This window comes from Chiloscyllium plagiosum, chromosome 1 (genome assembly GCF_004010195.1).
Source record: "Chiloscyllium plagiosum isolate BGI_BamShark_2017 chromosome 1, ASM401019v2, whole genome shotgun sequence".
NCBI classification, from domain to species: domain Eukaryota; kingdom Metazoa; phylum Chordata; class Chondrichthyes; order Orectolobiformes; family Hemiscylliidae; genus Chiloscyllium; species Chiloscyllium plagiosum.
Genome location: NC_057710.1, coordinates 16,803,787 through 16,826,790, shown reverse-complemented (window position 1 = coordinate 16,826,790; position 23,004 = coordinate 16,803,787). Strand labels below are relative to the sequence as shown.

The window sequence follows — 23,004 nt, the reverse complement described above, 5'->3', positions numbered from 1 at the left end:
GGGCTTATGCCCGAAACATTGATTCTCCTGTTCCTTGGATGCTGCCTGACCTGCGCTTTTCCAGCAACGCATTTTCAGCTCTGATCTCCAGCATCTGCAGACCTCACTTTCCCCATGAAGGTTACTTCCCCACTTATACCATCCAGCAGACTTTATCCACTGACCTCTTTTCTATTCTTTCCATGTCTTCCTTTGTTTCCAAAAACACCATTTGTTTCCCGAAATCTTGTTTTAAATGTACAGGTATTACATACTGATCATAAGCATGGAAAAAAATGAGGACTGCAAATGCTGGAGATCAGAATCGAGAGTGTGGTGCTGGAAAAGCATAGCAGGTCAGGCAGCATCCGAGGAGCAGGAGAATTGATGTTTTGGGCATAAGTCCTTCATTAGGAATGAGGCTTGTGGGTTGGGGCAGAGAGATAAATGGGAGGGGTGGGGTGGGTTTGAGGAGAGGTAGCTGGGAAAGTGATAGGTGGATGAAGGTGAGGGAGAAGGCGATAGATCAGACGGGGCAGTGATGGAAGGGTCGGGTGGGGGGGGTGCGATAACAAGCTGGAGGCTTGGGACTGGGATAATGTGGGGGGGCAGGAAATGATGATGCTGTTGCATTCCACTTTTCTCCCATGTGGTTGCAGGCTTCCAAGGCAGAATATGAGATGTTCCTCCTCCACGCATCGGGTGGTAACGGTTTGGCGGTGGAGGAGACCCAGGAGCTGCATGTCCATGGAGTCGGGGGAGGGGTGTGGGTGAAGTGTTCAGTCACAGGGTACGTGTGTCCCAAAGATGTTCTCTGAAACTGTCCACAAGAAGGCGTCCTGTCTCCCTTATGTAGAAGAGACCACACCGGGTGCAACGGATGGAGTAGGTGACATTGGTAGAGGTACAGGTGAATTTCTTACAGATGTGACTCCCTTGTCAGGTCCACACCCACCACCAGCCCACACCCCACTCCTGGCATCTTTCCCTACCACTGCAGGAAGTGTAAACCTGTGCCCACACCACACCCCTCACCCCCATCCAAGGCCCAAGGGATCCTTCCACATCTGTCAGAAATTCAGCAGTACCTCTACCAAGAACAAAGACATGCACGAGAATTCCTAGAAGCATGGCATTCCTACTGGATCTCTATCACCAAACTCATCGGGTTAGACCCCATCTACCACCCCCTGAGAAAAGGAACAGGAGGTGACTTCACCATGGGAAATGACATCACCACAAGAAATGACATCACCAACCCAAACATATGAATAGAAAGCAGGAATTATCAATAGTGCTTTGCCTGAGGCCCACTGAAGATGTCACCTAGTAGGGTGACGAAATGTCTATAAATGAACCTTCCAGCTCAGTGAGCAAACTTACATCCAAAACCTCACCCTGAGCTACGAATCTTCTCAAAACTCACTTACCTTTATTAATGTCATCTACTGCAACCGTTGCATCCGGTGTGGTCCCCTCTACATTGCGGATTGTTTTGGAGAACATCTATGGGACACCCGTGCCCATCGTCCCATCAATGAACACTTTTTTTTTATTTAAATGCATTCATCACTCTGTAATCTTCTTGGATTTTTTTCACAGTCTAGTTTTTGGAGGATGATGGCCAATGCATTCACTGTTTTCATGGCCACCTTCTTTAGTAACCTGGGATGTAGGTTATCAAACCTTGGGCATTTATCAGCTTTCAATGTCTTTGTCTTTGTTGTCTGGCACTTTTTCTCCTCTTAATGCTGACTTCTTTCTATTTCTTCATAGCGTATCAGGGAAAATATACACTGCCATTTCCTTATTCTCTGTGATCAGTTGTCATATTTCAGATTGTAAGGAACCTAAATTTGTCTGTTAAGTGGATAATGGGGAATGTCGAATCAGCCATGATCCTATTGAATAGTAGAGCAGGCTCGAGGGGCCAAACAGCTGACCTATTCTTAATAGTTACCTGCTGGGTTCTTTTAAGTGTTTTTATTCGCTTCCTTCAAAGTAAACTGTAACAGCTTCTACATGTACCTTGCAAGCTTACACTCAAACTAGTTTCTCCCCTTTAACCAGTTTCTTCATCCTCCTTTGCTCAATTTGAAACTGCTCCCAATCCTCATGCTTACTAAACACTTTGTGTGATTTTCCCCTAGATCTAATGCTATCCTTAATTCATTTTGTTATCCATTGTTGGGCTGATTTTCTTTATGTATTTGTCCTCTAGAAAGAAATGTATAAGTATTGAAATGCATGAATTTGTTTTTAAAATAATAGCCATTGCTTATCCACCTCATGTCTTTCACTGAAATTGTAGCCAGTTTGTGCCTCATCCTCATGATTTCCTTTTATGTTTAGGACCCAGTTTTGGATTAAACTTGTTTATTTTCTGTTGCATTGAAGAATGCCATCAAATGTGGTAACATTTTCCTGAAGGAATTTGCGCAAGCAGATTATTAATGAATCCTTTCTGATTGTGTAATACTAAATCTGAAACCCTGTTTCCTAGTTTGTTCCTCATAATATCAGTCGTAAAACAAATTTTGTACACAATTCGTGAGCCACTGTATAATTGCACATGTGGTTTGCCAATTCTGTGTGTAGATTAAAGCCATCGATGATTACTACAGCCTTCTTGGTATGTGCATGTCTCGTTTTATTTTAATTTGTGATTACTGAGTTTTATATGTTACCTGAAATGTTTTTTACCTCTTGCTCTACTGAGACTGATCCTGATCATTCGTTGAGATTTTCTGAGCAAATATGCTTTTCCACTGTTGGACTCCCTTTCTTTTTTGCCTGTTCTTTCAAAATATTGAATAATCTTAGCCTTGGTTACCCTGCAATCTTGTCTCTGTATTTCAATCATATTGTATCCTGTTACAACTACTGTGCATTCAGATACGGTACCTGACTGAATAGAATGCATCGCATCATAGGATATTAAAAGAAGTAGCTACAGAAATAGGGTGTGCTAGTAGTAATCTGCAAGAATCTTTAGATTCTGGCAAAGTCCCAGAAGTTTGGAAAACTGTCAATGTAGCAGCATCTTTTAAAAAGGGAAGAATTCAAAAACCAGTGAATTAGCTTAACATCCATCATTAAGAAAATGCTAACATCTGTGATGAAGGATGTAATAATAGAGCACTTAGAAATATAAAACATGATTAAGCAGCATCAGCATCGCTTCACAAAGACAAAATTATGTCTGACAAATTTTAAAAATTTTCAGCAAAGTGACAAGCAAGATAGGTAAAGAAGAGGCAGTGGATGTAAGAAGACATTTGATAAGTACTGTGCAGTTGGCTACTTAAGATAAGAGCCCATCGTGTTGGAAGTAAAATGTCGTCATGGATAGAGGATGGGCTCTTCACTGACTTCACTGAAGAAGTCAGTGTTGGCCTGATGGTTGTGAGGATGCTGCCTGAACTGCTGTGCTCTTCCAGCACCACTAACCGAGAATGATGGTTGTGAATGCGCTATGGATTTTCAGAATTTTCACTTGTAACTAATGGAGTCCCACAAGGATCAGTGCTGAGGCCACAATTATTTACAATATGTAATAATGAATTAGATGAAGAATGTACTGTCACTAAGTTTGTGGACGACACAGGTGGGAAGACAATTGGTGAGGATGAAACAGTCTACAGAGGGATTAAAAGGTAAAAACAATTACTGCAGATGCATTAGCCAAGTCAAGTGAGTGGACAGAAACCTGACACAGAATACAATGTGGGAAAGAGCATACATCGGAAGGAAGAAAAGAAGAGGTGATTATTTAAAGGGAGCACAACTATAGAAAGCTATAGAATAGATGGGTTTTTTAAATATTCATTCACAGAATGAGGGCATTGCTTATTATTGCATAGAGGACAGTTCAGAATCAACCACATTGCTATGGCTCTGAAGTCACAGGGCAGACCAGTTAAGGATGGCAGTTCCTTTCCCGAAAGGGCATTAGTGAAACAGGTGGACTTTTTCAACAATTGGATTTGTGGTCATCATTAGACTTTTAATTCCAGATTTTTATTGAAACAACATTCTATCATCGTCTGTGCTGGGATTTGAACCCAGAATATTACATGGATCTCTGGGTTAACGATGCAATATTGCTCGACCATCATCTCCCCAAGAGGGAGTTTGGGAGTTCTTGAGCACATAAAGCTAGGATTTAAGTTCAACGGGTAATGGGTAAGGTAAATGAAATGTTGAAGTTTAATTCAAAGGCAATGGAGTATAAAGTGGGGAGGTTTTGTGACAACTATACAAGGCACTAGTCAGACCACACCTGAAGTACTGTGACCGGTTTTGTCTAAGGAAAGATATATTGCCTCTGGAGGCAATCCAGAGAAGATCACAAGCTTGATCCTGAAAAAAGGTGGGACTGCGGCATGGTGGCTCAGTAGTTAGCACTGCTGCCTCACAGCACCAGGATCCCAGATTAGATTCCAGCCTCTGGCGACTGTCTGTGTGGAGTTTGCACATTCTCCCTGTGTCTGCGTGGGTTTCCTCCGGGTGCTCCAGTTTCCTCCCACATCCAAAGATGTGCAGGTCAGGTGAATTGGTCATGCTAAATTGCCCATAGTGTTAGGTGCATTAGTAAGAGGGAAATGGGTCTGGGTGGGTTACTCTTTTGGAGGGTCGGTGTGGACTGGTTGGGTCGAAGGGCCTGTTTCCACACTGTAGAGAATCTAATCTATTTTATGAGGAGAGGCTGAATAAGTTGGATTTGTACTCTCTAAAGATCAGAAAAATGAGAGGTGACCGTATTGAAACTTTGAGGACTTGACAGGGTAGATGCAGAGAGACTTTTTTTTTCTGCTTGAGAGTCTGTAGAATTTTTTTTACCATGGAGTGATGTCAAGACTGGGTTGTTAAGTATGTTCGAGACTGAAGCAAACAGAATTTTAATGAGTAATGGAATGGAAGGTTATATAGTGAACAGTACAGTACATAGTGGCCCACCATGGTTGTACCAACTATGATGCCATTCTAAACCAATCCAATCTGTCTGCAAATGGTCCTTGTCTATTTATCCCCTGCCTGTTGATGTCTATGGAAACACCTCTTAAATATTGCTGTCATATCTGCTTCTACTGCTTCCCTTAGCAGTATGTTCCAGCTATCTACCATATTTTTTTTTAACAAACTTGTCTCGCCCATCTCCTTTGAACATTGCCCCCCTCACCTTAAATCTATGCCCCCCAGGAGAAAAGAACATAAGAACTAGGAGCAGGAGTAGGCCATTTGGCCCTTTGAGAACAAAACTGCAAACAGCACTCACCTGCAACATGACCTCCCTGCTTTTCAACTCAATCCCTTTAGCAATGAAGGACAAAATTCCATTTGCCTTCTGAATTACCTTTTGTACCTGCTACCTTCTGTGATTTATGCACAAGGACACCCAGGTCAACCTGTGTAGCAGCATGCTGCAACTTTTTAACCATCCAATAATAGTCCTTTTTACTATTATTTCTTCCAAAATGAATGACTTCACATTAACTAACATTGTATTCCAATGTGGCTGGCCTACTTCTATAGTCTTATTGCATTTTTACATTTTTTTGTATTATGGCCCTACTGGTCCTAGATTCTCTGCCTTTCATTTTTGCTCTTTACTTTTCAATCTTCAATTTCTAACTTTGTTTCCTTTTCTTCTGGCTTCTCTTTCAAGTTTCCATATCCGTCACACTAGTTTAAACCTTCTCCCACAGTATGAGTGAATGCAAGGGTGATCTCCTTGCAATCGATCCTGTAAGTGTGCTGTTGCAGAGTCAAGCAGTGATTTCTTTTTATATAAAAAAGCCATCTTACTTGTTGATCGTACATTGTTGTGTTGGCCTGTTGTTGCACAGGTAGTGCCCCTGCCTCTGGGCCAGAAGGTCAAGGTTCAAGTCCCCACTTAACACAGGTGTGTTTGAACAGGTTGATTTTTTTTTTACACATTAACTCAAACCCATATGAAAATTATCCTAAATTGCTGCAATCATCTTGATTTCAATTGCTACTTTAGTGACCCATCTATGCATGTTTACTCCTTTCCAAAATGACTCCATTTCATTCTAGTTTCAGTCAACTGGCAGCTGTCCAGTTCTGTACTGAAGTGACTATTTATGCAAGATGGCAGTATGTGTTGCCAGACACCAGCTAGCACGACATTGAGCCAAATATCATTCTTGCCAGCCTGAGTCACAATATTTTCTCTGGATTGGCTGCGTTCGATCCTTGTGTCGTGAGAAATCATTTAGGCAGTTCCTGTCTTACCTGGGGTTGTCAATGTCTATCAACCAATAAAGTAAGGGCAGCATTAAGGTCCTCCAAGCTGTCACCTGCTAATTTGCTTAAGATGAGGGTTTTAACAAGGAATTTTTTCACTTAAGATCATATCCTTCTTTCACCTGAGTAATTAATGAACAGCAGATGAGGATGTGCAAATCTTCTGTGCGTATTCCTTTAGTTATTCACAAGAGATAATCTAATTAAGTTTAAAGAATGTCACCTGCTAGAATTTCTTGCTGGATACTTGCCCTGCTCCTGCTGACTTCAATCTCTGCTCCCCACTGGCATTCTGTAAAACATTTTGAAATTATTTTGCAAGGGGCAATAACTGTTTGAATGTGGTGCTACTTGGAAGCAATAGGATGCCTTCCGTCTGGTATGAGTCATACTAACAGATTAGCTGGTGAGGTAATGGTCTTTGGAGAGACAGGAGGATAGATGATGTCACCTTGTTTCACACTGCATCTTCAGATACCTACAGTAAGAGCTGAAACTGGATTATAAATTACTCAATGTGTCATTGATAAGTTCCAGTGTTCATCTCTTCCCTTTTTAATTAGAAATTTTCAATAAAATGCCAGTTTGCCAATGATGTAAAATAATTTGCTGTGCTCAGCTTTTAAATTCAGCCTCTTGACTGTGGAACACATATAGTACAGCTTCACTGCACTGCACTGATGTAATTTGCTGCAGTCTGAATCCATTCTGCATATAACTGCAGCCATGAGATGATCCTTCATGGGATTGGGAGGGGGGAGGTGGGAATTCATAAAGTTTCCTGCAGTGAAATGTGGAAGAAGTGAGATGGAAGTCGAGAAATCATTTTGGTTACATATTGAGAAATTAAAAACTTTGCTCTTGTGCATGTGCTGCAAGTACTTTCACATGCATCAACCTGTTCTCCAGTTTTAGAGTATTGTAACTCATGCAACTTTGCTCAGTAGATTGTATAATTTGGCTGCATTTCTCATGGCCTTAAAAGATTTTCTGTGCCATTGATTGCTTAGTTAAGGCAAGTGTGATAGAGACTGCATGAGATAAACAAGCACACAAGTGAGAAAGGAATAGTGTGTTTTTGGTTTCAGACCCAAGTGGTTATGAGGAGGATTTGTGAAGTGTAAACACTAGTTATGCTGAAATGGTTTTACAGCATAGGTCAGTAAACATTTGGTGCTGAGAAGAGACAATGTGGCAGATGAAAGAAAGTCCTGGATTATCACAACTCTGTTGTTCAGGTGATTTGATTTCTTTACTGTCATGTGTACTTTGTTACAAAATACAGTGAAAAATGTTGTATGGTGTTGTCATTCTTTGTCATCTTAAAACAGAAAAATAAACTATATCAAGGCAGAAAAATAAAGTTAGTTCAACTTTACAGTCCTTAAGTACTCACCCATGGGGATGATGGAATCCAGTGCCACAAGGAAGGAGAATGACAACTTTTGCTAATTATTTAGCTGACTATTAAATTTTGCGATTTGTATTGGTGGAATTTGAATTTGATAATATTCTGAAACCAAAAGCAAGTTTGAGAATGACTATGTAACACTTTGTTTTTAAAACGGATAATCTCGTTCACTTTAAGGAAAGGATATCTACTGTCCTACGTGTAGCTCCAGAACCAGAGCAATGTGTTGACTGTAGCTACCATCTGGGGAATTATAGATTAGATTAGATTACTTAATGTGGAAGCAGGCCCTTCGGCGCAACAAGTCCACACTGACCCTCCGAAGAGCAACCCACTCAGACCCATTCCCCTACATTTACCCCTTCACCTAACACTATGGGCAATTTAGCGTGGCCAATTCACCTAACCTGCACATCTTTAGACTGTGGGAGGAAACCTGAGCACCCGGAAGAAACCCACGCAGACACTGGGAGAACGTGCAAACTCCACACAGACAGTTGCCCGAGGCGGGAATTGAACCTGGGTCTCTGGCACTGTGCCGTCCATAAGCAGTAAATGTTAGCCGAACTAGTTACTTGCTTATTCCTTGAATTCATTTTTCTTTAAATGTTGTCGTCTGAAAGGAGCATTGCAGCAAAACAAAAACACTATTTTTGTTGAAAGCTTTTCTTCAATAGAAACCAGAAGAAATAGTTTAATTACCAGCTTCAGTGAAACCCATTTGTGAGCCACGGTCTTGTTTTGTATTGAGACAAAATTCAAAGTTAAATCCTTCCCCTTCAGGGACCCAGTACCATACTGGTAGGTTAATGTTTGTTTGGAGCTCTTTGAGATGTTTACTAAGATTATTGTTTCAAGTTTGCATGTCAGTGCAGTATTAATGGGTTTTGTTGTGGAGCCATCCCTGGAATAAAACAGTTTTTCAACTTGTTTCTACAGTTCAGATGTCTTTATAGTCTCTCTTCTTTTTTTATTCCACCTGTTATTTGAAAAGAGTGTTTTGGTATTCTGCCCAACATGCTTACCCCTAAACATAAAACAAAGAAATGTTGATTTTTGGAGGTCGTAAACAAAAACAGAAATTTCTGGTGAACTTAGAAGACCTGCCAGCATCCTTGGGAGAGAGCACCTTCATACATGTTAGAATTTCCCCAGCAATTTCTGTTATTGTTTCATGTCTCCCTCGAACAGTTTGTTACTTCACCCAACTAACTCGGTTAGCTAGATTCACAAGTGAAGGACAGCCTTTGCTCATGGTGTACCCATTTTTAATAACTTGTTTACTCCTCCTCACAACTAACTTGGAGTTCCATACTGTTTGGATTCCATTCTTATTGTGTATTATTCTTTAAGAAGTTCCTGATATCAGCCTTTGACATCACTTTTCCTGATATTTGTTTCGACATCCCCCCTCACAACTTATATGGAAGTGATCTCTGTTTATTTGATGACAATCTTGCTTCTCTCAGGTCACCTCTGGCATCTCTTTTTTTTAATGTCCTCATTTCAATGTCAGGGAACATTTCAGGCAGTTTGTGAAAAGTAATTAATGATCAAGTAACCTCTCCTGAAATCATTTCATTGAGGGATAAATATCATAACTTGCACTTTAGTAGGACTGGACCTCTTATGCTTGTGAAGAGATTTAAAAATGTTGTTGGGACAAAGTAAGCCAACCCCTCAGGTAGATTGGAACCCAAGCAGGAGTTCAGAATAAAAACAAAGCTGGCATAGGAGGAAAACAGGTCGTAAAAGGGCCCAGTGATATGGTCACTAGGCTATTAATCCAGAAACTTAGCTAATGCTCTGGAAGCCCGATTCAAATCCCAAATGGTAGATCATAGAATTTGAATTGTATTTTTAAAATATCTCTTGGAGTCTACTGATGATCATGAAACCCTTGCTGGTTCACTAATTTCTGGGAAGGAAATCTGTTCTGGCCTGCATGTGACTCCAGACCCACAGCAATGTGGTTGATTCTGAACTGCCCTTTGAAATGGCTCAACATGCTACTCAGCTATTTAAATTGCTATGAAGTCTTAGCAAGTTTTGAGAAGATTATTGAGAGGATCTCAATAATGAAAGAAAACTAGATGGACCACCACTCAACCCTAGGCAACAGAAAAGACCATGATAGAAACAGCTCTGTTGCCCCTGTAAAGACATCCTTATAAACCTTTTGTGTCGAGTGCCAAAATTGCAATACCTATCTCGCTGAGAGTCAAGCAACAGCCTGAAACGGTTATACTCATAGAATCATACCTTACAGACACTGTCCCAGACAGCAGCATTGCCATCCCTGGATATGTCCTGTCCCACTGGCAAGACAGACCCAATGCAGTCGAAGAAGTTGCCCAGGAATTCCTCAACATTGACTCTGGACCTCTCAAAGCCTTGTGAGGTCAAGTCTTCAGGTTAAACATGGGCAGAAAAACTGCTGATTGCCTTGTACTGTCATCTCTCTATTGATGAATTGGTACTCCTCAATGTTGAGCCACTCTTGGAGGAAGTAGTGAGGGTGGAAATGGCGCAAAATGTACTCTGGGTGGGATTTTCAATTCCCATCACCAGCAGGGGTTTGATAGCAGCACTACTGATCAAGCTGGTGGGTCCTAAAGGACATAGCTGCTAGACTGGGTCTGTGGTAGATGATGAGGGAACCAACATGAGGGGATAATGTACTTGACATCATCCTTACTAATGGGCAGATACAGTCATGGACAGACGCATCGGTAAGTGGCCACTGGACGCTCCTCCTGGAGATGAAGTTCTGCCTTCACATTGCAAATAATCTCCATCGTGTTGTATGTGAAATGGAACAGACTTAAAAGATTTAGCAACTCAAGCCTGGGCATTTGAGGCACTGTGGGCCACTTACAGTGGCAGAACTGTACTCATAGCCCGGCATATCTGTTTACAGCTTTGCTGACGACACTACTGTTGTAGGGCAGATCTCAAACAGCGACAAGGCAGAATACAGGAAGGAGGTTGAGTGCTTAGTAGCATGATGGAAAGACAACAATCTCTCCATCAACATCAGTGAAATGAAGGAACTGGTCATTGACTTCGGGAAGCAGAGTGGAGGGCATGGCCCTGTTTGCATCAATGGTGCTGAGGTGGAGATGGTCAAGAGCATCAAGTTCCTGGGACTGACGATCACCAAAAAATCTGTTCTGGTCCACAAGTCAGTGCAGTGGTCAAGAAAGCACAGCAACATCCACTTCCTTGGGATGCTGAGGAAATTTGACATGCCCAGAAGAACTCTTGATATTTTTTATAGAATGCCTTCTATGATGCAGCTATCTGGATCATGTGTTTTTGCCACTGCTCTTCCCAAGACTGTAAGACACTACAGAATTGTGAACAAAGTCCAGTCAATCATGCAAACCAGCCTCCCATCCATTTACTCCATCTATACTTTCTGCTGCCTTAGGAAAGCAACCAACATAATCAAAGACCACCCCCACCCTAATTATACTCTCTTCCACCCTCTTCTGTTCGGCAGAAGATACAAAAGTTTGTATACGTACACAAATAGATTCAAGAACAGCTTCTTCCCCGCTGTTATTAGACTTGTGAATGGACCTCAAATTTTAAACTTAATGCTCTTCTTGCTGTTTATGTACCTTTCTGCAGCTGTAACATTGTATTCCTTGCTCTGTTCTATTACCCTAATGCATTTTGTATTGCGTACAAAACAAAACTTTTCTCTGTACCTAGATACATGTGACAATTATAAATCAAATCCAGTATTCCCTACTCAGCCACTATCTTCAAGTCAGCACCTTACATGCCTAAAAATGAGGTATTAACATGTTGAAGCTACCAAACAGGACAATTTTTGTGCCCAACAGCATAAGCAGCAAGTCGTGAATGGTGGTTGACGATGAAACAGCTCACTGGTGGAGCAGTCTCCACAAATATCCTCATCCTCAATGACAGAAAAGTCCAACATATCAATACAAAATAATAGGCTGAAGTATTCCCAGCAGTGTTCAACCAGAAGTGCCAAATGTATGATCCATCTTGGTGCTTTCAGTGGACCCCATCATGACCGATATCAGTCTTCAGCCAATTTGATTCACGACATGTGATATCAAGAAATGGTTGGAGGCACTAGTTACTGTAAAAGCGATGGGCCATGACAACATTCTGACAATAGTACTGAAGGCTTGTTCTCCAGAGCGAGTTGCACCCTTAGCCAAGCTGTTCCAGTGTTCTACAGCACTAGCATTTACTTGACTATGTGGATAGTTGCCTGGGTGTGTCCTACGCACATTGGAGGACAAATCTAACCAGACCAATTACTGTCCAATCAATCTACTCTCGATTCATCAATGAAGTGATACAAGGTGCCATCATTAGTGCTGTCAAGCAGCACATGCTCAGCAATAACCTGTTCAGTGGCGCCCAGTTTTGGTTTCGTTAGGGTCACTCAGCTCCTGGCTTCATGACTGCCTTGGTTCAAACATGGATGAAAGAGCCGAATTACAGGAATGAGATGAAAGTAGCAGCCTTTGACATCAAGGCCATGTTTGACTGTATGGCCTGAAGGTGATCTAGCAAAACTGGAATCAATGGTTGTCAAAGGGCAAACTCTGCAGTTGGAGTAGCATATAGCACAGAAACAGCCGTGGACAATCTGAGAGATGCGTGATGTTGAGCAATACCAATAACACATTTTGTAAAAGTGTACTTGAAGAGAGAATGTAGTGCTGTAGTGATTAGCAGGACCTAACTGATTCAATCTACATCCTGTACTGTATGGTTTATGTTTTCATACACTTTACATTTCAGTGCTTTTCTTATTTTTGCAAGTGAGCCCAACCTAGGCATACTTGTAGTTTTCATGTTTTGCATGTTCAAATTTGGTCAATCTATTGATGTGTAGTTTTTATCTTTGTCTAATGCATAGATTTGTGCACGGCAATGTCTTTCTCACTGGTTATATCAGGGCGTATATACTTTGAAATAAAATAGTAATTACTCTTTATGTAACATAGCGATCTCTAGAGACAGATATTCAATGACTCTCTCTACCTTTTTTCTTACATGTACATGTATTCATATTATCCCCAAACTTGAATATGTGGTGAATGTTTAGATATAACATGCTTAGTTCTGAAGAAGGGTTATATGAGGCACAAACTGTGAACAGTTTTTCTCTCTCCATGGATGCTGCCTAGTTCTCCACTTTATTTTTATTTCCGAGGTTCCTCATGGGAGACTAATTAGCGAGATTAGATCTGATGGAATAAAGGGTGAACTAGCCATTTGAATACAGAACTGGCTCAAAGGTAAAAGACAGAGGGTAGTGGTGGAGGGTTGTTTTTTGGACTGGAGGCCTGTGATCAATGGAGTGCCACAAGCACTGGTGCTGGGTCCTCTACATTTTGTCATTTACATAAATGATTTGGATGCGAGCATAAGAGGTACAGTTAGTAAGTTTGCAGATAACACCAAAATTGGAGGTGTAGTTGACAGCGAAGAGGGATACCTCAGATTACACCAGGATTTTGTCCAGATGGGCCAATGGGCAGCGAAGTGGCAGATGGAGTTTAATTCAGATAAATGCGAGGTGCTGCATTTTGGGAAAGCAAATCTTAGCAGGACTTATACACTTAATGGTAAGGTCCTAGGGAGTGTTGCTGAGAAAAGAGACCTTGGAGTGCAGGTTCATAGCTCCTTGAAAGTGGAGTCGCAGGTAGATAGGATAGTGAAGAAGGCGTTTGGTATGCTTTCTTTTATTGGTCAGAGTATTGAGTACAGGGGTTGAGAGGTCATGTTGCGGCTGTACAGGACATTGGTTAGACCAATGTTGGAATTTTGCATGCAATTCTGGTCTCCTTCCCATCGGAAAGATGATGCGAAACTTGAAAGGGTTCAGAAAAGATTTACAAGGATGTTGCCAGGGTTGGAGGATTTGAGCTATAGGGAGAGGCTGAACAGGCTGGGACTGTTTTCCCTGGAGCATCGGAGGCTGAGGAGTGACCTTACAGAGGTTTACAAAATTTATGAGGGGCATGGATAGGGTAAATAGGCAAAGTCTTTTCCCTGGGGTGGGGGAGTCCAGAACTAGAGGGCATAGGTTTAGGGTGAGAGGGGAAAGATATAAAAGGGACCTACAGGGCAACTTTTTCACGCAGAGGGTGGTACGTGTTTGGAATGAGCTGCCAGAGGAAGTAGTGGAGTATGGTACAATTGCAGTGTTTAAGAGGCATCTGGATGGGTATAAGAATAGGAAGGGTTTGGAGGGATATGGGCCGGGTGCTGGTAGGTGGGACTAGATTGGGTTGGGATATCTGGCCGGGTTGCATTGAAGGGTCTGTTTTCATGCTGTACATCTCTATGACGCTATCTTCATCGACAGTACTTTGCTTTTATCTGAGTGTTCGTCTTTCCCTAAATCAAAGTGGTGTTGGGTTGCTTGGAGAAAATCTACCTGAATAGGAGTTTAACATTTGTCATCCTAATGATATGGTGTTTCGATTAAGAATTTCCTGGTCGTCCCTTCTTGCTTTTCCCCATCATCCCCTCCCCCTCTTCCCCATGTATTGGTTTTATGTTAGACAAAGTTGCTTTAGATTCACAGCCACCGAACAATGAGCTTTATCTTGACTGAACGAATGGCTCTGAAGCTTGCACTGTGGTTGTCTCGTGCTATGTTTGCCTGGTGCTGCAACCACAGCTATATGTCCGATGTACCTAATTGCTGTACTTACCCACAGGTCTTTGGGAATAAAGTAATAATTCCGTCCCTGGATGGAGATCTTTTCCAATGGGACAGAGACCGGGAGAGCATGGAGACCGTTCCTTTTACAGTGGAATCCCTGCTGGAATCTTCCTACCGATTTAGTGATGATGTGGTCTTGGTTGGAGGGAAGTCACACACAAGCTATGGGTTGGATCCGTATACTGGAAAGGTGAGGTTACTCAACCTGTGGATGTAACTCCTTTTGTAGAATTTCTGAAAGAATTAACAAGTGGTTACCTCTAATGTATATTCATTTTCCTAAACGGGTCTTTTGGAATTGAATACGCGTCTTTGTAATTAATTGAAATTAAGTATTACAATATAAGATTAAAGCTATTGTGGGGTATGGCCCAAGGCAACTTTATGGAGTTTGGCCATAGATCAGCCATGATCTCAATAAATGGTGGAGCAGGCTCAAGGTGCTGAATAGCCTATTCCTGTTCCTATGTTCCTGTTTTTATCTGAGACAACTGAAGAAATAAGGAACATTAGTCTTCTATTTAAAATCATAATGTCTGCTTCAGTCAATCAACAATACAATAGCTGCCTCTTATAAACAATACAGAAATAAAGACAGTAAGAGCTTTTGCTTGAGGGAGGATATTTCTAATTAACCTATCCAGAGATGTTATTACAGCAAACAGCAAAATAAAAGCACATGTGAAGTAATTGCAACCTAATGCAGGGGGTATACACCTCACTATTATGCTTTTATTTACAGCATAAATTATTTAAATAATGCAACTTGACCTTAAATAAAACTTAGCGGCAGACAGCCTTCTCACTTGCGCCCTGAGCTGCCTACTCGGACGCTGGGGAGATTATTATAATACAGTAAGCATCCACTATTTCAGGTATATTATTTTTGTCGGTTTAGCAAGAGTGATGGTCCATAAAGTGCTGGTTAAAACAAAGTTTGCTGTATGTGCTTCTGGGGCAGGTGCGACTTCAATCCAGGCCTGAACGCTACCACTGTAACACTAGACCCCAACTTGCTTGAGAGAGAACTGCTACTTGAGAAATCCTAAATCTTGCTGCTTGTTTCTTCAGACTTCCTGCAATCCGCATGAATCAGTGGCACAAGATGATCAACTCCTGGTATCCAAAGAAATAATCTCCTCCTGAATTCCTTTGACCGAGTGCAGGTTACCAGTCTGCCATAGTGGGGCTTTAAACTGTAATTTGTTGAATCCTAGAGCCCCTCACAGCAGCACCCTTAATCAAACTCCAATGACATGTTTCTATGTGAGGTGAAAGTGAGTACTGCAGATGCTGGGGATTAGAGTGCACAACAGGTCAGGCAGCATCCGAGGAGCAGGAAAATTGACATTTCGGGCAAAAGCCCTTCCTGATGTAGGGCTTGTACCAAAACAACATGGAAATTTTTTTTTTGTTGTTTCTATTTTAAGTATATGCAATTTTTAAAAATGCATCGTATGCAATCAATGGTACGTGTGATCAGGCAGCTGTGGTGACCACTCCTAATAAATGCATTCTAGCATTGGGACATGAGCTGCATTATGACCACTTAAGAGACTCTTGGCCAATGCTTCCTTCCATTAGATCCGAATTGCTGAAGTGAGCTTCTCCGTTGTAATGGTTGCCCCAAGTTCAGCTGCTGCACTGTCTCTCAATGAAGTGGGAATTGAGGCCCCAGCTAAGACAGATTTAAATTCTACAATTCTGCCTGTGGTCTAGCTCTGGTCAGAGCAGTGACCAGAAGTGAGAGTTTCTCTGTAGTCTTACCAATGTTAAAAAAGGTTCCTCCTCTTCTCTGTTCCCCCATGTCCTTGAACAGATGCGATATATCTGCTCGGCAGCAGGCTGCCGCCGCTGGGAAGAGGAAACTACTGAGCAGGATTCGGGTATCTTGCTGCTGCAGCGTACGCAGAAAACTGTCAGGGCTGTGGGACCTCGATCTGGTGCTGAGAAGTGAGTGCAGTTCACTCTTGCATTCATTGCTGTTGTCCTGATACAATGTGGGACCATTTGGAGGTTGTTTTACAACAGAGGACAACAAGTATTTCTCCCTCTATTTACTTGTTTATTTTGGTTTTCATGACTCAGTTCCACCAATTCTGGCATCATGAGAAATAAGAAATTGGGATCTAGATGGATAATCTGATTGCAGACCATGAGTAATGAAGCATTAGATGGTTTTGCATTAATGCCACACTACTTGGATTCCCTGATTTCTGTTTTAGAAACCTTGTAATATATCGCCGAATTGTTACGGTGAGGAAGGAAGCTATTCAGCTGATTGTGCTTTCACCAGCTCTTTGTGTGAGCATAGTTACACTGTGCAAATATCCTGCTTTCTCCCCAAACCCTTGCATATTCTCGATATTTTTCTATTCAGCCTGTACAGAGCTATTGTTACACAGCTATGGAGCAAATGGGATTTGAACCTGTGGCTCCTGGTCCAGAGATAGGGATACTACTCTTCACCACAATAACCCTTATTTCTAGCCAAAGAAGTCATCCAGTGTGGTGTTGTATGTCTCAGTTGAATCTTCGTCTGACACACTCCTGGCAGGGCCTTCTATATCCCACCCACCTGCTGTGTGAACATGTTTTTCTCACATCACCCTTGTTTCTTTTGCACATCATTTTAAATCTATATTGCAAAACTAACTGCAGCATTTCATGCCACCTATAACTATTACCTAACTGGCTTTTGAGGGGTGATATACAGTAACTTGTCTGTGCCTGCCTTACCTGCAATGTAATTGATTATATTCTTAGAGGTTATGTTAGCTTATTTCAAAATTCTGACTTTGTTTTAAAATTCCTCCCTGTCTTCAACTATTTCCTGCATCCATCCCATACCTCGGCCTTTTGTGTGTCTCATATTTTACTTCTCCTTTTTGTTCACTCTTTCGTTTCTTGCTCCAAGGTCCTAAACTTTGGAATTTCCTGCCTAGCCTGTTCCCCTTGTCTCCTTTAAAGGATACTCCTTTAAAGCCTGTCACCTCTTTGACCAAGCTTTGACTACCCTATCCTACCTATTATGGTCTTATTTGCTTGGCGTGAAGGTTTATTTGATGAAGTTTCTTGAAAAGTTTTGAGATATAAAAGTAAGTTGTTGTGAGTTGCCTTTTAAATTCTGCAATTTCTTTTTAAGATGGAACTTCAGTGTTGGGCACTACGAGCTAAGGTTTATTCGAGATGCAGCAACGAATATCAACTACATTGAGAGTAGTTCCACTGCTAGCAGTAAGAATGGTCGATCGGCGACATTCTCTGAATGGGACCAGGGTGCCACTGTGAAAGATCGCATCATAAAAGTCTCCGTGTCGGACTGGAAGGTGATGTCTTTTAGCAGTAAACGAGGTGGCCAACTGGAGTGGGAACACCAGGTGACAATACAATTTTTCAATTCACAGCTGTATTAATGAAAAACAAACTTGTTTGAATTTGAAATTTTCTGCTGCTCTATAGGTAAACAGTTTGTAGAGATTTGTGACTACCCTTCTTATCCCTTCCATTCCCTGGTTAGTTCTGTACTCCAGTGGCATCTGCCTGGTTGGTGGAGGATGGGGAAGTGATCCCGGTCAGCCTGTTTGACGATGCCAGCTATTCTGCTAGCCGCAGCAGTGAGATAGAAGATGAGGAAGATCTGGTGGAGGCCGCAAGAGGAGCAGCAGAGACGTCCGAGTCTGGAGTCTATCTCGGTAAGAGAATGAAGTTCAGTTGCAGTCGATATAAGTAAGCTTGGCATCACTCTGATTGTGGCACATCAGTGTAGGTTACGTTGCAGTTAAACACTAGCACAAGATTGTTACAAGTTCTTCATGCAATGAGATTTTGATTGCTCGTGGGATGTTACGGAAGAAATCTCAGTCCTGTTTGATAACTTCAAAGGGAATGAAAGGGCCTTTGAAGAAATTACCAAAAATCTGAAGCTCTAGAGTTTTAGTTTGAGTTGTTAGAAAACAAAACTGCTTCATTTCTCATTTAGATGTGAACATGGGAGTAGGAGGTGGCTATTTAGCTGTTCTAGCCTGTGCCACCCATTCAGTAAGGTCATGGATGATCGCAACTCTGTGTGACTGCCTACATCCCCATAACTCTTGACTATTATAACAAAAATCTACCTGACTCAGCCTTGGATAAATTCAATAACCACTGCATTCTGGAGAAGTGATTTGCACAGACTTGTGATCTTTCTCTTAAAAGGCCTGTTACTTTTAGGTTGATGTACAAAGATTCTTTTATGTGGGATTTGATCTTCGGTGCTGCCACTGAACCAAGGAAGATTTTAAAAATAATCATTCTTCTGTGGGGATACGGTTACCCCTTACTGAATCGATTGCTTGGCCATTTCAGCATCAATCACATTGCTGTGATCTGGAGTAACATGTAGGCCAGACCTGGTAATGATGGCAGATTTCCTTTGCTAATGAGGAGTTCGATATGTAAAAGAAACACAGATTAAAACACACAATGACAGTATGCTGTGTTGGTTAACACCTGAAGTGGAGACACAATGTAAAGGTAAAGGCCATAATTTTAACAGACGTAGGGATGGCACTCATTGGTGGTGGTTTATCCTGAGGGTTACCATCTGTCAGGTGAGGAAAAAGGTTGAGAAGGTGAATGCGTCATGGTGACTTCAGCTGGTGTGGGGATTAAACCAGTATTATAAACCAGCCATCCAGCCAGAGTCCATATAATGTAATTTGATTAGGGTTAGTGCTAATAAGGGATCGGGATGTGGAGAGCAGATGAGTTTTTCCGACAATCAACTGTGCCAACATGGCCATTTGATTAGCTTTTAGCTCCAGATATTTTTAAGGAATTCAACTTTCACCATCTGCCTTGGGATTTGAGCCTGTTGTCACGACATCACTGCCTCCCATGCAATACCTCATGGAGTCATTTAAGCGATTGATGCTGCTATGATTGGGGTTTTGGATAACATGTGTCTTTCTGGGTGGATGCACTAACGTAGGAAAATGTGGCCATCTTCAACTCCAAACTACGCTGTACTCTTGGATATTATATAAACTGCTCAACCCCCCCCCCCCCCTCCAAAACGTCAGTGAAACACCATCTGAAAATGAAGTACTCAGCAAAGTCAAGTGGTAGTGTTGTACTAACAGAGAAAATCACTCTCGTGTTCGCTGCAAACTAGCAGCATGAGATGAAGTCTCACCTCCATGCATGTCTGAAGAGGATGAGTAAAATATGTACCCCTCTCACGCTATTTCAATCAGTAATCTTTTTCCAAGCTTGCTTACCTTTAAGTTAATCCTGATGATTGCAAGATGAAAAGGTTTGACTTGTGCCACTCTTTCACACTGTAGTATCAAGCTATTATTTGTAAATACAGCATAATAAAATAAAATTTGAGGTAATGGAAAGGTGCAAGTAATGCAGGTGACAGTGGAGAGTTACTTGGTATGCTAGTTGATTTAATGGAGCAATGAGATTCAGAGCTGATTGGTAAGCTCCCCATGACCTGTTCTGTATTAGTACTAATAATGAGCCAAACCCATACGACATCAGTTACACTTTAAATGGAGAGATAATGTAGCACACTTCTATTTTTTTGTTTTTAATCTCTTTATTTTACCTGTCAAGGTTTTGTCAGGTGACATAACTGCAGTTTAAAAGTAAATTACAAGGTGAATGTTCTAGCTGACTGATCTCCTGTAGATTCCTACCATGTCTAAACACTGCATTTGTTCACTCTCCCTATTCCAGGCATGTACAAGGGACAGCTGTACATGCAGTCATCTGTCAGGCTGTGTGAAAAATTCCCATTGATGCCCCCCCTTGAGGACCACGGGGACAACCAAGTTGCGTCCTTGCCTAATGTCAGATGGAAGCCTCTAATCCGTAAGTTACTACAGTACTTTTTTTTGTTTGTTCATGGGCTGTGGCCACAGTTGGCTATGCTAAAGTTTGTCGTTTATCTCTAATTGCCTCTGGGACATATAAGGGTCGGACATATTACTATGGGTTTGGAGTCACGTAAGGATGGCAGATTTCCTTCGCAAAAGAACATTTGTGAACCAGATAGGTTTTTATGACTATTGATGTTGGTTACACAGTCACCGGTTAGATTAGCTTTCCATTCCAGATTTTTTTATTGATTCAAACTTTCCCCCATCTGCCATGATAGAATTCCAACATTAACTTCTGAATTGCTAGTCCAATGATATTACCATGATCATTTCCAAGGTTTGTTATTTGACTTGCATTTCTCTTAAATTTGCTTTTTATTAGAAAATAAAATGGCTAAAATCAATGTAAAGTGCGGTGCCTCTTGTATGTATATTATAGTTAAAGCACAAAAACCAATCATTTAGCCTCACTGGTCTCTACTGGTGTTTGTGTCTTTTGACATCTTGCTCTTGGGTCTATTTCTTTCTCCCTTCTATCCTGATCTAGCTTTCCCTTGATTTTTCATTTATAATATTCCCTGAGATAGTGAATACCATGTGCTAACCACTGAAGAAATTTTTGTGAATTCCTGATTCAAATAACTTTAATACCCATCACTTCTGTCTGTTGAAATTCAAACAGATGATACTAGACCTGTGGTATACTTCCAGCATTTTCTGTTTTAATTTCTGATTTCCAGCATTGGTAGGTACTATGCTTTTCTAGCTAAAGTCAGATTATTTTGCAACATTGAAGTTTATGAAAGAAGCCTTTTGATTTTTATGGGGTGCTCTCTGCCTCTCACCCGTCTTCCTCCTTATGTGTTTGATTGCAGCAAAAGAACCTCCCAACCCCCCAATAAACAGCAGTGTGTGAATTAAACTTAATTCACACCCCTAAAGCAGACCCAAAATTCCCAAGCTGTTCACTCGCTGCACCTTCCCTGTTGCTGTCTGTGAGAGATGTTCCCACCCTGTCTTTTCTCTTGTGCTTGTGTTCCTCTCAACACATTGCCCCTTCTGTGCGCGCACGAGCCGCTTCATTGTATATCCCAACCACCACTCAAGGATCCTGTTGGTTGATTACTGGTCTTGTGCTTCACTCTTTGCTGTTTGCTTTAACCGTTTGCTTCTAAATTGCACAAAGTATTTGAACTGCAACTCTAGATTAGATCCTGGGATGAGAGGGTTGGCCTATGGTGCGAGGCGGAGTACAATTAACCTGTATTCTCTGAAATTAATGAGCAGTGATCTCATTGAAACGTTAGAAGATTCTGAAAAGATTTGTTCAGGTGAGAACCTGGCTGGGGGATTGAATTTGGGATTGCACTCTCTGGATACCTAGTCAATAAAATTGTGCCCAGATGTCGTCATTATTATCCAGATGGTTGTTGTTTGAGTTGATCTTTTGTTATGTTGCACAAAAATAGTCAAAATTAATTTGAAGTTTTCATTCGCATCAGACTTCGAAAACAAGGGCATGTAAAGGAGTAGTATGAACGTGGCTTTCCAATTACTTGGTGTACCTGAACGCTAAACCCCTGCGATTCATACACAAGAATATCCAGGATCCTATGCATCTCCGAGCTCTGCAATTACTCACCATTTTAGATTATATGAATTTTTATTCTTTCTGCCGAAATGAATAATTTCACATTTTCCTGCGTTATACACTCTGCCAGGTCTGTTCCCACTCACCTAACCTGTGTATATGCTTTTGTAACTTCATTATGTCCTCTTCACAACTTTATTTTCTGACCCATCTTTGTATCATTAGCAACTATAATTCCTCCATCCTAATAATTTATTTAAATTATAAAAGGTTGAGGCCGCAGCATTGATCCCTGTGGCACATGATTTGATACAGCTTGACAACCAGAAAATGAGTATTTTGTCTATCCTGTTTCCTCTTAGCTGGCTAATCGACTATCCATTTTAATGTGTCACTCCCTACACAATGAGCTTATATTCTCCGTGATGAAGGACCTTATCAAATGCCTTCTGAAAATCTAATTACAGTACATCGTGTCATTCCTGTTATTCATAGCACATCTTAGTTCTTTAAAGAACTATCTCACTGACTAATCAAGCAAAGGCATTTGGATGGGTATATGAACAGGAAGGGTTTGGAGGGATGTGGGCCGGGTGCTGACAGGTGAGACTAGATTGGGTTGGGATATCTGGTCGGCATAGACGAGTTGGACCGAAGGGTCTGTTTCCGTGCTGTACATCTCTATGACTCTGACTCCATGACTCCAATAAATGTTTTCTCTCTAAACCGATGTTGACCCTGTCTGATTATCTTGAATTTATTAGAGTGCCCTGCAGTTGTCTTTAATAGCATTTAACATCTGCCGATGACAGATATGAAACTAATTGGCCTTTAGGTCTCTGCATTCTGTCTCCTCCTGTTTTTGAGGGCTGTCAGCCCTCAACTTCAATAATTTGCTCAGCACCACTTCCATGGTGATTGTAAATCACTTGAATTCCTTCCCTTCTATTTCCTGAGGTACAGCGATTTCTATTTTGAAGGACCCCTCACATCATCGCTGATGCCACATGCTCAGTGACTTCCGCCACCCCTACTGCCGTGGTCACCACCACTTCCGCCCCCACCAGTGCCACTCACCTGCATTCTGCTGACGTGCCCCCCACAGACCCCACTGTCACTATCCCCACCCCCCAGAACCCCGAGGGGA

At 41.6% G+C, this 23,004-nt stretch overlaps 1 protein-coding gene across 3 annotated transcripts in view; it reads left to right on the top strand.

Moving 5' to 3' along the window:
- eif2ak3 (eukaryotic translation initiation factor 2-alpha kinase 3) overlaps positions 1–23,004 on the top strand; it is an 81,688-nt gene that overhangs the window by 19,834 nt on the left and 38,850 nt on the right. For all 3 annotated transcript variants that reach the window (XM_043698756.1, XM_043698669.1, XM_043698574.1), the window contains exons 3-7: positions 14,389–14,583; positions 16,213–16,346; positions 17,539–17,773; positions 17,914–18,088; positions 20,124–20,258. In XM_043698756.1, the coding sequence (XP_043554691.1) occupies positions 14,389–14,583; positions 16,213–16,346; positions 17,539–17,773; positions 17,914–18,088; positions 20,124–20,258 (874 nt within the window). The remainder of the gene's footprint in view (positions 1–14,388; positions 14,584–16,212; positions 16,347–17,538; positions 17,774–17,913; positions 18,089–20,123; positions 20,259–23,004) is intronic.